The following is a 15,713-nucleotide window of genomic DNA, read 5'->3' as shown; positions in this document are numbered from 1 at the left end:
ACCACCCTGCCTCTAGATTTAAGTATAAATGAACAAAAATGGGATTCTACTTGTGAAACGTTGACCCATTTTATTTCCCTCTCCCAGAATCCCTCCCATTGGAGCAGAGTCCTTCTCGTTTTACTGCATAAGTTTAGGCTAAGAAGTATGTGACCTGGCAGACAGTATCCATCAAGAATGTAATGACATTATTTGGGTTTCATAAAATGTGTGTTTGTAGCTGCCTATTTTTTATGACAAGTGATACTAGTTTTCTATTGCAGTAATGTTGTTCCTTTTAAATTTTTTTCATTTAATTTTAAAAATATTAATAATACTGAGCATACCAGATATGTCAAAAAATGAATAAAAAATTGTGGGTATAGTAGGAAAAAGACTGAAATTTGGGGAACATCACTCAAGTAGATAAGGTCAAGGACAGCATTGGAGATTGCAGATGATGTGTGGCACACAGGACACAATGTTTCTGAGCCCTCAGGTTTAACACAGAAATTCACGGACAGGAAGCAGGTACATCTTAACAATAACATGAGTGGAACTATTAACGTGGCCTGGGACCAGCAAATGGTGGATTTCTCAACGGTAACCTACAGAGAAAACTGACTCGAGGACCAGAGGGGCTCTCAAACCTCCACTCCGTCCCCTAATGCCTTGTAATTTAGCACAGGAGAAAGATGGGAGCTTCAAGTTGATACTAAATTTCTACCACTTTGACAGATTAAAGGCATGGTATGTTTCTCTATCTGTAGTTACATTTCTTTCACCTGAGTGAACCGATATTCATATGCAGTACATAATAAGCTAGTAGCCAAATATATTCTAACATGACTCTGGATTTTTACATACAGCATACAGTCAAAAAAAATTTGTCAGTGGCGGAGGGGCACAGGCAAATTGTCAGTGTGTAGTAAGACGCATAAATGCCTTTATACTCCAGGAAATGTCTTCATCCGTTAGCCTTCATTAGAAATCCCCTACTTTCCGCCGGGCGTGGTGGCTCACGCCTGTAATCTCAGCCCTTTGGGAGGCCGAGGCTGGCAGATCACGAGGTCAGGAGATGGAGACCATCCTGGCTAACACGGTGAAAACCCGTATCTACTAAAAGTACAAAAAAATTAGCCGGGCATGGTGGTGGGCGCCTGCAGTCCCAGCTATTTGGGAGGCTGAGGCAGGAGAATCGCTTGAACCTGGGAGGCGAAGCTTGCAGTGAGCCAACATCGCGCCACTGCACTCCAGCCTGGGCGACAGAGCAAGACTCCGTCTCAACAAAAAAAAAAAAAGAGAAATCCCCTACTTTCGGATTTACCTCTCCACTGAGATCTTGTGGTCAGTAAACCAGGCAAAAGAGAAGTTTAAAGGAGAGTAAAGAAGAAACAACTTCAGTCTACAGATAAAGGAACTAGAGAGAGTAACTGACTTGGTAGCAAACTTGGATATTAGAGTAACTGACTGCCATGGTAGCACACTTGAATATACTCGTTTTGTGACTTTGGAGAATTAACCTTCTTTAAGTCTAGGTTGTCTTTTCTCGAAAATATGGATGTTGACAGTAGCATCTATCCCACATGATCATTGAGAAGATTGAGAAAATACATATACAATGCCCAGCACAGGACCTGAGGCTTAGGAAAGAATCATTAAATTATTAGTGTTTGCAAATATTCGTTGAACATCTACAATATTTGAGTAAGCTTAGTGAAAACAGCTTTTTGTTTTGTTTTGTTTTTTTTGTTTTGTTTTGTTTTTGTTTTTGTATTCTAACACAGTTCCAGTCAGTGTGGCTGGTTCATTTCAGCTCCTTCAGTGCCAAAGTAGGAGACGGGGACTGCTTCACTTTCTCTGCCTTCTCTTTGTCACTGGTGACCAGGGTATAAAGATATCTGCCGCATCGAACTTTAAACTTCACATTGTCCTTATTTTTCTTGATCTTGACTGATTTGGCATCCTTTGTCGGGCTGTGAGCAGAAAGTCCTTGATTTCCTCAATTTTCGGAGGCATGGCGAAAAGGCACGCAGGGAGCAGGCGTGGACCTGCTCCCTGCACCCATTCATCGAGCAGCGACCGGGAAAAAAGGACGAAAAAGACAAACAGCTTTTAAAGCTCCTAGATTAACCCTAGAGGCTACCCCTAAATGGAGATAAGCCATTTATAGAGATAGGTGTTTCTGCTCGCTTCAGCAGATTTGAGAAGCTCTGGACTGACCACCAAATGACTAGGAAAGATTTGCCAGGGCTAGTATTTTGGGCATCCTTGTTTAGCCCTGTTCAGTAGATTCCCAGGCCTGGGTTCGTATCATACACAAGTCGTCATGACTCAGGAGGTGGATGTTTCTGGGAAGACCTGCAAAGGAGGATGATACTTGCACCCTTCAAGTCTTCAGAATGCCTAGAAAACACTCAGGATGCATTTCACTGACCAACCTAGTGTAAACCTGGAGGTGTCTACGTGTTTGTGGTTTCGATCACCCTGAGAGAGGACCTGAACGGCCTCTTCACACCCAGTTTCACCAACCACACAACCGTATTTCTGGTTTATCGCTGCATCTTTGGTGTTTCCTAATTTCTATTTATGCTTGTTTGTTGTATGAGTAGGTAAAATAAATCCTTAATTAATTAATGGAGCTAAATTTCTACTTCTGCTTCTTACTCTGCTGTTTGAGAAACGGTAGCTAGCCTCATATTTTCACAAATATGAAAGATGATTTTGTGCAACCATGTGGAGATTATGGAATTTAGGTTTAAAAGCAAAGTTAAATGAGGCATCTAGCTTAACTTGTTAAAGATGGTTCTAGTTTCCACAGGAAGGCATTATAGTTATAGCGCATTTAAAATAAAACCGATAACTGAAAATCTAGATACTCAGATGTTGTAACTTGTTTTTACTATGTACTTATGAAACAACCCTTCACACTAGAATTTCCATCAATACCAAATTCCCCAATACATTTCATATTATTTTATTTTTAATTGCACATTTTTAGGAATTAAAAGTTGTATCTACATTATAAGATATATTTACATTATGTTTTTTCATGTAATTTTTTTCCTGGTTGTTTTCCTTATGAACTTCAGAAAGGAAGAAAATGGGAATATGTACAATTCTGGGTTCCAATCAAAAACCATTTTTAAAAATGTACCTATCTTTGAATTTCCTTGCACCCATTCACTGTAGAACAATAACAGAATCAAGATCAAGGCAAATAGAAAAATGCATCTAAAATATCTCCTTTTTTTTTTTTAGCAGTTCCAGTAAAGTGCCACATATAGTAAAAAAAAAATTATAATTGTTAGATGTCCATGCTCCTGAAAGACAGTGAATGAGCCATATGTAAATGAGGAGTTTAAGTTTAAATTATCCTTTATTTAAAAATTATCAATGGATCTTTGGTTAATGACCCCTTTATGGACCCCAGGGTCCTCATTAGTAAATCAGTCGTACTAATGATCATTAATATCACTTTACAATTTTACACTCTAAAATTTTACAGTTTATAATTCTACTGGAAGAAGAATAATGCAACTACAAAATATAGTGTTTCACAGATCCACAGCATTAGAGTTTCACTGCAGAATTTATATACCCTATCCCTCAAGCCTAGGCAATGTACTAGAAGCAGAGATAGTGGCAATTGTAGTTTGCCAAGGAAAAGGAGGAAGACTATGTGCATTCTGATTAGAAAAGATACCAATAAAAAGCCCTTGCTATTTCAAACATTAACAGTAATTATGAAGGTAAAATTATGGAAGGAAACTTTTGTGATTTCTTCTAATTGACATTTATTAGTATAGAGTTATGAGTATGAATTGTGGACCTCCCAAATATATCTTTTCAAAAAAATCTTTATTGCAGATAAGAAACTAATGTAATAAATTAATTTAATTATTAATAAACTTGAGTCTTCATTGAGAGAGTCCTCTTCTCATCACTATCCATCATACTTATTATGAGTCCATGGTAGTGATATTTTTCACATTTATTGGTTTGCAAGTTGCTTCTGATTCAACAAGATGTGCTAAGTGAAAACATTAGCATAAGTTGACAAAAAAATATGCTGCATTAACTTAGAAACATCTCTTCGTATTAGTTTATGATGTGACAATCCCAGGATCAAATAGAAAATGGAAGTTGTCTAAGAAGTTTGTGAAAAGTCCCTACTCTTTGGAAATAACTCAGAATTCAAGCATGATTCATCCCAGATCTACAATCATTTATTGACCATCTATTGCTTGCCAGACACTCTGGTGGATGCCAAGGACACCAACATAAATAAACACAATTTTTGTTATGCACAACCTAAAGTCAGATTAAATCTACTATTATGAAGAAACCTAAAGTATATATTCCTAGAATAGTAACATCATTTCTATCTATATAAGTGTTAGTTACCAAGGGAAATAACCCAGTAAATTAAGTGGGTACCCTCCTAATAGTGAATACATGCCCCTTAATTTGGCATGATGTGATATTAAATTATATAGCACTAAATTCTCCAAGTAACTGAGAATTTAAAAATAAAAATAAACTCCTAGAGTATAAACAGTATTATCAGTTTTCTTAAACTTAACCATTTGACTTTGCACTTGATGGTACTTGTAAGAAATGAACAAGATAATGTACCTAACAAGTGAATATATAATGACACTGTTTGATACGATTAATGAGAAATAATTAGTTGCTTCACGTTCTTTGCCATTTATTCTGGGACATATCAGCAGAGCATGTGTGAGTCAAAGGCTTTGTATCCAGGGATTTCTTTCTTCTGTGCTATACGCATGTAATCTGATGAGTCTCCACCTGATATGGTGGTTGATAGGGAAGAGGCCGAAGTAATAGAATCATAAGTTCAATAAGCCTAATTGGGGTGGCTCTATTATTAAATCTTCAGCCTGCTGGTGAAGCAGAGGCTGCAAGCCGCAGCAAATAATAATGGATCCACTTGAGCAGACGTTTCAGTAGAGAAAACCTTTCTTTGTCTTCATCTTCAACACCTGAACCAGTTCTGAGCATAACTCAGGAATTGGAACATGCAATAAGTAGGGCCTAGAAATCTAAATTAATTCCTCAAATTTTGTGATATTCAGACTGAAAGACTTCCACAAATTTCAAATTTTGAGGTAACTTTTAAGTCTTTTTAAAAAGTTAGTCAAAATAATAACAAAACATAATATATAATGTTGGTTAACTTACGTGAATTAGAACAGTGATTCTAAACTTTAGTGTGTATGAGAATCACCTTGAATGCTTTTTAAATACAAAGTCCTAGACTTCTTCCCCAGTAATTCTGACTGAAGACATCTAGAATAGGGTTTGGCAATCTACAGCTTAGCAGGTGTCCCTGATGACTCTAATCTGGGTAATACTATCTGACATTCACAAATTCAAAACAATGGCTTTTTTAAGAGTCCAAAAAGAACTTTAGTTGGGTAACTTCTGTATGCTGGAGGCCAGTCCAGAGATAACTAATGGATTCTTCCTTCAGGTTGCTCATTATCAGCTGCGGGGTCAGATACAAAGATAATTAACAGTGTGAAATGAGACAAGTACTTTGTAACCAGTATTTTTAAAGTTCTTAGGAAATACAAAGGAAGAAGCAGTTATTTCTGCCAGGAGTCAGGGAGGAAAGTTGAGCGTTATTTTCTGAGAAATGGCATATATGCTCTAATTCAGTTACCAATACTTACATCTTATTCTATTTTTTTTGTTTTTGCCATCACTCTGTTCACACTGACTTTTCATATATTTATGGAACCCAGTGTTGCTTTTGAGTTTTGATCTATGTGTAGGTGTCTATTTTATTGTTAGTATCTTCATGTTTATTTGAAAGAACACTCAAAGTCCTAAAACTGACCGTTGTACCAGCTTATTTACAACCCCACTTTAACCAGCTTTATTGTGGATTCTGTCTTGTACTAGCATTGCACTCTGAGGTACTAAAAGACTGGCACTATGCTATGTGCCTGTTTTTGGCTTAAAACATTTAATTTGTTTTCTGATTTGGGTACCAAGATACTGTTGATCGACGGTGGGTATTCTCACACTGTAGCATTCTACCATTAAATACCATACTTCAAAGTGGCCATATATGATAAAGCAAACGATTTTATCTACAACTGCTTCAATAGTTTGCTGAGGAAATCGGATTTGAGATAGTTTACATCGACAGTCCAGCAACTTTTGAAATTTGAAAAAAAAATGTAAGGGATACAGAATGAATGTGCAGCCAAATATTTTCCTCTACAGTATGAGCATGAACTCTTTTTCCATTTTATAATATCTTTAGGTAGAATTCTTGAGACATGTCAAAGGATTAAAAAAAAAAGAAGTAGAAAAACCTTAGACCCAGAATCAACCTTATTTTCTCAAATGCCAAAAGAACTTATGGTTCTAGGGTACAACGTTCTAATATTAAAATTTCAGTACACCTAAAGAATATACATGATTAGTACTTTAACACACAGGCACACAGATAAAGATGATGTGTTTAAATATTCTATATTACCCTATTAATCTTTTTCGAGTAAATATTGTCCTACTCCAATTTTTGACAAAATGAATGATTCTATTAAATAATTAAAGCTTACCCAGTGGGAAAGATTTCTGTCCCAGAAATGTCAAAGTGGTTAATTAGTTTCTCTGATCTGTAGTCTATATTTAGTAAAGAATATGCCCTCCATGAAATTAAATGAATTGCACACAGCAGCCAGGGACACAGGAGAAGGGAGGCTCAGGCCCACAAATCAACTCCAGAGTGACTTCTGGGACCGTCCCAGGTCAGAGGAGCCTTCAACCTTCCCTGACCTCAGCTTACTTGCCTAAGACGCAGGTGACACTGCACCGTATCAGGAGGAAGAGGGAAGGAGGAAGAACAACCAGCGGGATGATTCTTTTTAATATACTAATTACTGAAGAAATAACAATTCAGCAGGGCCAGGCTTGGTGACCCATGCCTGTAATCCCAGCATTTTGGGAAGCCAAGATGGGGAGATCGCTCGAGCTCAGGAGTTCCCGACCAGCATGGGCAACATGGTGAAAACCCATCTCTACAAAAAATGCAAAAATTAGTCCGGCATGGTGGTGCATGCCTGTAGTCTTCGCTACTCAGGAGGTTGAGGTGGGAGGATTGCATGGGCCTGGCAGTGAGCTGTGTTCAAAACACTGAACTCCAGCCTGGGTGACAAAGTGACACCCTAGTGAGACCCTGCCTCAAAAATTAAACAAACAAATGAAAAAACAACTTAAGAAAGGACTTCAAATGTTTAATGACTATATTTTCATCTACAAACATACATTTTTCTATGAATAGCAGTACCAACCTGAAACTAGAATTCTGAAGATTAAATCAGATAGGAGAAGAGGAGAGTGCAAGAGAGCCTTGAGTCACTTTGGCCAGTAAAGAGCTGAAATAAATGGGGTCCGTTTCAAAATGTGTTATATTTTACTATGGTCATGATAATATAAAAGGAAACATATGAGAGGAAAATGTGATAGAATTCTTTCTGTTTTAGCCTTTTCCCCAAGTGTTTTAAATGTACCAAAAAATCTTCCCTTTTATAGTGTCCATGCTGGCACCTCCATTATGATGTCACTTATAGGTCTATCTGTTCCCAGATCAGTAATCAGCAATTCCAAAAGTAATGTTCACTCATGTGTGGAGGTACCAGAAGGCCATGGCTCAGAAGCTAAAAAAAATCACTGCTACAAAGGTGTGGTGTAATGAAGAGAAGATCAGAGGGGATCCAGAGTCTGATGAAGCATATTTGAGGGTTAATAGGAAGAAAATCTCCAAATCAATGATGTTAACTCTTAACAAAAGGGAACTTCACTGGTTGAATTACAATAGCAGACAGGAGGGTAAAAATAGCAATTTGAGATTTTTAAACCTGTGTTTGTAAGTTACATAAATAACAACAATACCTGAAGTTAGACCCCAGTGAATTCATTTCTGCTAGTTATGCTGGATAACAAAAAGAATGTTCTCAATCAAACCTAATAAACTACCATCTCCAAAGCACCAACTATGTGCAAGATGCTATGCTAGTTGTAGTGGAAATTTTTAAATAATAATAATAAGAGCACAAAATGTGGTCCCAGTCTTTGGGGGATTTTTTAAAACTTATGAAATAGAATTGATTACATGTGAAATGAAAGAGCTAAATAGATGGGGAGATTCTCATGCCCTAATTGGAACCATGTTGTTTGACCTAGTTGTAGACTGGTATGATTTGGGAAAATTTTCATTCACTCTTTACACAAATGAAAGACTAGTTTTCTTCCTATTTCACCAACAAAGTAAATAAAAAGAATACATCATCATTGCCTTACAATTCTAAAAGTAGAACAGTATCTTCTATGTGAAACAGAAGGCTAGATCAAAATAAATTTCAGTGTCAAAAGCAAAGGAGGTCTTTAAAGGAAGTGAAAAAATCAAGTTAATTCACTTCTTAATTACTGGCCTTAAAGAAATAAATTGAATATCTTGAAAAAAGAACTCAAAAAGCATCTCAGTTTCACGAGCAAATGCAAATAAAAAAAAAACCACAACCACAACCAACCAACACCAATCAGAGTGGTGCTCCTTGTGGGCCCTTTCTGAGGATTGGCAGAAACTGCATTTTTTAATCTCGGCTTTCATGTTTGTCCAAGATCTTTAAAGGGAGGGGAAAAAATAGAGAAAGAGGCAGGTACTGTATAAAAGAAGCTCCCTTGAGGTTTCTAAAATTTACACAAAAACATCATAGGTGAGGAAACTCACCAGATTTGGCACCTGCTCTTTGGTGATGGACCCAGAAGAAACTTCAGTTTATTTGGATTATTACTATGCTACGAGCCCAAACCCGGACATCAGGGAGACCCACTCCCGTGTTCCTTACACCTCTGTCTTCCTTCCAGTCTTTTACACAGCTGTGTTCCTGACTGGAGTGCTGGGGAACCTCGTTCTCATGGGAGCGTTGCATTTCAAACCCGGCAGCCGAAGACTGATCGACATCTTTATCATCAATCTGGCTGCCTCTGACTTCATTTTCCTTGTCACGTTGCCCCTCTGGGTGGATAAAGAAGCATCTTTAGGACTGTGGAGGACGGGCTCCTTCCTGTGCAAAGGGAGCTCCTACATGATCTCCGTCAATATGCACTGCAGTGTCTTCCTGCTCACTTGCATGAGTGTTGACCGCTACCTGGCCATTGTGTGCCCAGTCGTATCCAGGAAATTCAGAAGGACAGACTGTGCATATGTAGTCTGTGCCAGCATCTGGTTTATCTCCTGCCTGCTGGGGTTGCCTACTCTTCTATCCAGGGAGCTCACACTGATTGATGATAAGCCATACTGTGCAGAGAAAAAGGCAACTCCACTTAAACTCATATGGTCCCTGGTGGCCTTAATTTTCACCTTTTTTGTCCCTTTGTTGAGCATTGTGACCTGCTACTGTTGCATTGCAAGGAAGCTGTGTGCCCATTACCAGCAGTCAGGAAAGCACAACAAAAAGCTGAAGAAATCTATAAAGATCATCTTTATCGTCGTGGCAGCCTTTCTTGTCTCCTGGCTGCCCTTCAATACTTTCAAGCTCCTGGCCATTGTCTCTGGGTTGCAGCAAGAACGCTATTTTCCCTCAGCCATGCTTCAGCTTGGTATGGAGGTGAGTGGACCCTTGGCATTTGCCAACAGCTGTGTCAACCCTTTCATTTACTATATCTTCGACAGCTACATCCGCCGGGCTATTGTCCACTGCTTGTGCCCTTGCCTGAAAAACTATGACTTTGGGAGTAGCACCGAGACATCAGATAGTCACCTCACTAAGGCTCTCTCCACCTTCATTCATGCAGAAGATTTTACCAGGAGGAGGAAGAGGTCTGTGTCCCTCTAAAGGGAACTGTGACATTTCAAGCTCTGTTGGTGGGTTTAGGAGTTAATTTTTGTCAGCAACAAAGAAAGAAGTGTTAATGATAGGATTCACGTTGCTTCATAGATGCAAGGAAGAGTTCGTTTTTAAGGAGAGGACTGAAAAATCCCTGTGTTGTGGATATAATTAGGCCATGTGCTGTTTTCTCAGCTGAGCAGCCTTCTTCACCCTTGCCAATCAAGTCTACCAGAGAAAATTCAATTCCCATCTGTCCTTGAACTCTTGGATAAAGGCTCCTGCTTGAACCAGTCCCTTTCTTCATGATTGTTAATGCACATTTGGGCCTTTCCTCTCTCAAAAACCACGGTACCTTCATCCCCACCACCCTTCATACTGGGCTCCAAATTGGACTACATTTAAATGATTCTGCCTACTTTCAGAATCATTTAGAATCTGCCTATTTCAGAGGAGAAATGCAGTAACAATGCAGGTAACAAAAATATAATATGCCTGCACTCTGCAATTAATTGTTTCTGAGTTACTAAGCTAGATTCTGACCTCAATCTTTGAAGCTTTGTACAGTGATTCTTCGTCATCTTCCAACATTGTGCTTCATCCTATGTCTATTCACAATGGCTTTGGATTGGCAAAAACAACTCATGGGGATTTTGTATTGTGTTTATGATTTGGGACTTTATCATATGGTCTTCTAGTATTTTAACACATAAACATATGACAGGATTCAACCTCTATTTGCTTTATAAGATATTGATAAAAATGTATCTCATTCATAATGGTGCAGCGACTACTTTTTAATGGAGTTTTACTATGCTCTTTCATTTTCATTGCCTTTATAAATTAGGATTTGACTTTGCTTTAATTACATGTTTTTAATTACCCAGTTATCTGGTTATCAAATGAAAATGTTATTACTAATATAATTGGAACTCATCAAATCCTTAACTCTACCCCAATGCAGATTATCATTTTGTATTTTAATTAAAATGTTAGTGCTACACATTCCCTATAGCATCATTTGCTTGGGGCCTATAATTTCAAGATAAGATCCAGTAATATAGGGAGACAGGCTGCTCTGTATTCAGCCGAAGTAGAACATCTCTAACAAAGATATCACTTGTATTTTACATACATTCTTTCCATACACAGAAACCTTCTTGAATTCCTTTACCCAATAAATAGTTATTGAGTCAATTTGTACCTGTATTACTTTTGAAGACTTTGATGTGAAAAACATGTAATTAGAGTGGCAACCACAAAAGACTCTGCAGCAGCAAGCATGCTACTGTAAACATCTTTTGATTCAAGGGAAAGTGGGTTATGTTTTTACCTCCACTGTTGACTTGAATGAATTACCATTTTACTTCTAAATATTAGATTTGAAAATCAGAAAAAACTTAGAATCCTTTCAAAGACTAGCCAATTTAATTTCATCTCATGTATCTTTCATATTAAGAGAAACCTCAAATATTGGACATCTCCCTGTAGCCTAATTAAAAGCTGAAAATAGAGTTTTTGGTTTTATAAATTGGCAAACTTGTTAATTTTTCTTAAACTGTTATTAAATAAAAGTATAATTTCCTTACATAAGTATTCTGCTGAACTGTATTAATTTCTAACAACATATTAATATTAATCCTAATTCTAATAACCTTTTAGTAAATTATTATGGTTATAGAAAAAAAGACCATGTAAATAATAACAAATTAAATATTCTTGGAAAACTTCAAAACTAAATTCAATGCAATTGAATAGATCTCCAAAAGTTAAACAAAAACAAAATATAGAAGGTAGAAGACACACATTTCTTTAAAACAAATTAGCAAAAACACCGTTACTAATCATGAAAGTTACTGCCTTTGAAAAATACTGCCTTTAAAAAATAGCCGAATCAATCAGCTAAGTTATTGGTTGGGAAAGGAGAAAACCTGTCCTATTAATTTTAGCTTCACCCTTAATGTTATGATACTAATAAGGTCATTTTAATCTTTCATACCTAAATGTAGTGGGTAATATCTATGTCTATAGAATTATCAAGGATACTGTAAAAAGTTACTGTATAAAGTGATTTTACTTCTAAATATTAGATTTGAAAATCAGAAAAAACTTAGAATCCTTTCAAAGACTAGCCAATTTAATTTCATCTCATGTATCTTTCATATTAAGAGAAACATGAAATATTGAACATCTCCTTGTAGCCTAATTAAAAGCTGAAAATAGAGTTTTTGGTTTTATAAATTGGCAAACTTATTATTGATTATTAATTATTGTTATTAATTAATTGATTATTAAGTTATTATTGACTACTCCTTACAAATTTTCAAACTAACATCAAATAATTCTTAATCATTCTCATTTTTAAAATACTGAGATTTTGTTTTATTTCTACTTCTTCACTTTAATTTTGCTGAGAATATTTAAAATAACACCAAAAAATATGTATTATTGGTTTTTTAATACTTTAAATAGATATAATAATTGTAGGCTTTAATAAAATCTTCGTGTATTTTATATTCATAATGTACCAGTTGTGAAAGAAAAAAATAGCTATAATTTTTTAGGTAGTATAACTCTAATAGAAAAAAGTTCAAAGCTTAAGTTTGTACATTATTTTGTTATATATGGATTCTGCTGGTATGAAATGTAATTTACATTTACATTATGTTACAGTATTACATTATATTACAGTATTACATTATAATAGCATTAAAAATATATTACAAATTATTTAGTTGTCTGACATTTTGTATATTTTTAAAACCATAGGCCGGGTGCAGTGGCTCACGCCTGTAATCCTAGCACTTTGGGAGGCCGAGGCAGGTGGATCATGAGGTCAGGAGTTCGAGACCAGCCTGGCCAATATAGTGAAACCCTGTCTCTACTAAAAATACAAAAAATTACCGGACATGGTGGCAGGCGACTGTAACCCCAGCTACTCAGGAGGCTGAGGCAGAAGAATCACTTGAACCCAGGAGGCGGAGGTTGCAGTGAGCCAAGATTGTGCCATTGCACTCCAGCTGGGGTGACAGTGCGAGATTCCATCTCAAAAAAAAAAACAAAAAACCATAATATTTCTCCATTTTTTATTTGAACAATTTCTATTTCTATACATATTTAGATGTTCTACATATACATACAGATATACATAGAAACACAGACTCATATTTATAACTTTTCGTTATTTTTATTATCTGAATTAAACTAGCCTAAAGGCTAGTTTGTGATAATTTAATGTCATTAAAGAACAAATCAACGCATTGCCAAGAATTTCCAGAAAATTACTCTTTCGTCCTAACACAATCATGCCTTGCCAGTTATATCCAAAGTTAGGAAAACGAAATAAAATTTTTACAATTCAGCGTAACACACAAGGAAATCACTACAGATTAACATTATTTGTTGTCATTTGCATAAGTAGTTCAAAGTTACTGTGAGGATGTAAATGACAAATCTAAAAGTATAGTGATCTCTCCAGCATTTCTCAAACAACTTCTTTAAACTTACCCCAGAAAAGCTCTCCATTAAATCCTAGGTAATGTGTTGTCTGATACTTTACAATTAATTTTAAAAGAAATGTACTCAAGGCAGGCATGGTCGCAAATATTGTCCCAAACACATTTACTCCATTTGGGCTGTATTGAAAGGTTGAAACTAACCTGATATTCCTGGGAGTTTCTTAACCTGTCCACTCTTAACAAGTCAAAATCACTTCTGTGGTGAAAAGCTGTAACAACAGTCTTAAAGGCAAGCTATGTGCGTGACTGAGAATGGACTATTACTAGGGGTCACAAGTTAATTTTTAAATAGATGCAGAAATGCACAGTATGATGATAAGGTGAGTGGAAAAAAATCTTCCTCTGTGATTCATCTTGACTCCTCAAATCACTCTCTATTCTACCTAGCGATCTCAGAAGTGAGAAATGACTTGTCAAATGTGCATGCCACAAAGAATCTATTTTCCTACAGAGCTCATTCATAAAAGCCAGGCAAAACTAAACGAATTACAAATTTGCTTCTAAAACCAGACCACTGGTGTAACCTGCTAGCAAGATAACGGCTCCAGTCCCGTTAGAAAAAGAGGTGCCACAGAAGAAAAAGCAAGAGGATGATTGTAACTACCAAAATATTTGCGAACGGTTACAGACCACTGCAAGTTCCTTTTGTCTTTCACGGAGTTTGATGTGGATTTGATTTTCCCCTACAAATGCTGGTTATTATTTAAAGGTTTTTTTTTGAGCCAACATTCTTTGTTTTTATCAGTTTTAGAAGTAAACGATTATGACTAGACTTTATATATAAGTGTACAGGGAAAAACAACTGTGCCAGTGACTTGATTTTATATTGTAAATGTAAAAAATCCACCCTAGGGTGAGTTACACTCATTGGTTCTTCTTAGCTTTGCCATTTCCTTAATAGAGCTGTATTTCCTAAACATATATGACAAGTGGAAATTGCATCCTACGATAAACCTACAGCATTAAAAACAAAATCCAAAACAAAAAAACCCTACTTTAAATATCCAAAGTATCAAACTAGTCATAAAGGTTCTCATGACAAGGTAAATGGTAGTGAAATGTAAATTTACATAAAATGCTCATTGTTAATCTAAAAGTAGGGGAAAAGTATTCTGCCAGTTGGGCAGACATTATTAAACTAAAACATTTCTGGTTTATGTATATAAGCACCAAATTTCTAAGATCCAAAGGTACTTTCAAGTTACCGTGAAACTTTCTGAGTTAGCTGCATGTGCTTAAAGATCTATGACAAAATATTCACATTATTATTATCATTATCTGCCAACCTAGTAAAGGATGTTCGTCAATTTGATATTATTCAGTGATTTTTCTTATTTGCTAATTAAATATATATAATAATTAACTAGTTTTCTAACACTCTCATGTTAGAGAGAGTTAAACATCATCTATAAGTACCTCATGTTTGTCAACATTGATAGGAAATTTAACATTTTTACTTGCTAGGTCCTATCAATTCTGATTTAAAATATTTTATTTCTGTATTTCTATTAGTTCAAAATAAAACAAAAAAAAGTGCTCCTGCCTAGCATATTTGTGATCTGTACACTATAAATGCACTCTTTCATCTGCTCTTAATTATATACAAAAGAGGAGATATAAACTATTATTGTGATGTTTACAGAGAAAATAACATTTCATGCATCAAAAATTACATATGACTAGAGACTTTATTTTTATGTAAAAAATATCTGTGGCAAAGCCTTCAGCAAGCAATACTGCTCTTTTCCTTACAGAGTATATATAGACCCTTTGTATTTCATAATCATCCATTGTAAAACCTCCACAAATCCCTAAATTTGCCAACTTCAATATAGCATATAATCTACTTCATACGAATTGAATAAAATGTAATGTTTTCAGAGCTACTGCAAAATGTATAAAAAGAAAAGTTGAAAGGAGATATCTATCCTAAGTGTTTGGCCTGACTCACTAGTTAAGTGACTCATTTCGTATCACCTCATAGGTCAGTGGTTTAAATGTCTGCTTTTTATGTCATACAGCTGTGGAGTTTCAATCAAAATTTCAAACATCAAACTGTGAATGCAAAATGTCTATCGTACACAATGCACCATGACAGCCATAAAAATTCTTAAATCTTTTTATTGTAACTGGTGGATTCTAAAACAGGCATATTGCAGTTACACATTCACAAAATCTCTTTCTTTCTCTTTTTTTTTTTTTTTTTTGAGATGGAGTCTCACTCATTCTGTCATCCAGGCTGGAGTGCTTTGGTGTGATCTCAGCTCACTGCAACCTCTGCCTCCAGGGTTCAAGCGATTCTCCTGCCTCAGTCTCCTGAGTAGCTGTATTATAGGTGTGCACC

At 36.1% G+C, this 15,713-nt stretch overlaps 1 protein-coding gene and 1 pseudogene across 1 annotated transcript; one reads left to right on the top strand and one right to left on the bottom strand.

Moving 5' to 3' along the window:
- Positions 1–212: 212 nt before the first annotated feature.
- On the bottom strand, positions 213–2,931 carry LOC144339427 (large ribosomal subunit protein eL38 pseudogene; annotated as a pseudogene).
- Positions 2,932–8,777: 5,846 nt separating this feature from the next.
- On the top strand, positions 8,778–9,860 carry GPR15 (G protein-coupled receptor 15). Its single transcript, NM_001042647.1, is given in 1 exon segment — positions 8,778–9,860. A coding segment is annotated over 1 exon segment (1,083 nt).
- The last annotated feature ends 5,853 nt before the right edge of the window (positions 9,861–15,713 follow it).

Source organism: Macaca mulatta, chromosome 2 (assembly GCF_049350105.2).
Source record: "Macaca mulatta isolate MMU2019108-1 chromosome 2, T2T-MMU8v2.0, whole genome shotgun sequence".
Lineage (NCBI taxonomy): Eukaryota > Metazoa > Chordata > Mammalia > Primates > Cercopithecidae > Macaca > Macaca mulatta.
This window is presented reverse-complemented; position numbering and strand designations above follow the sequence as displayed.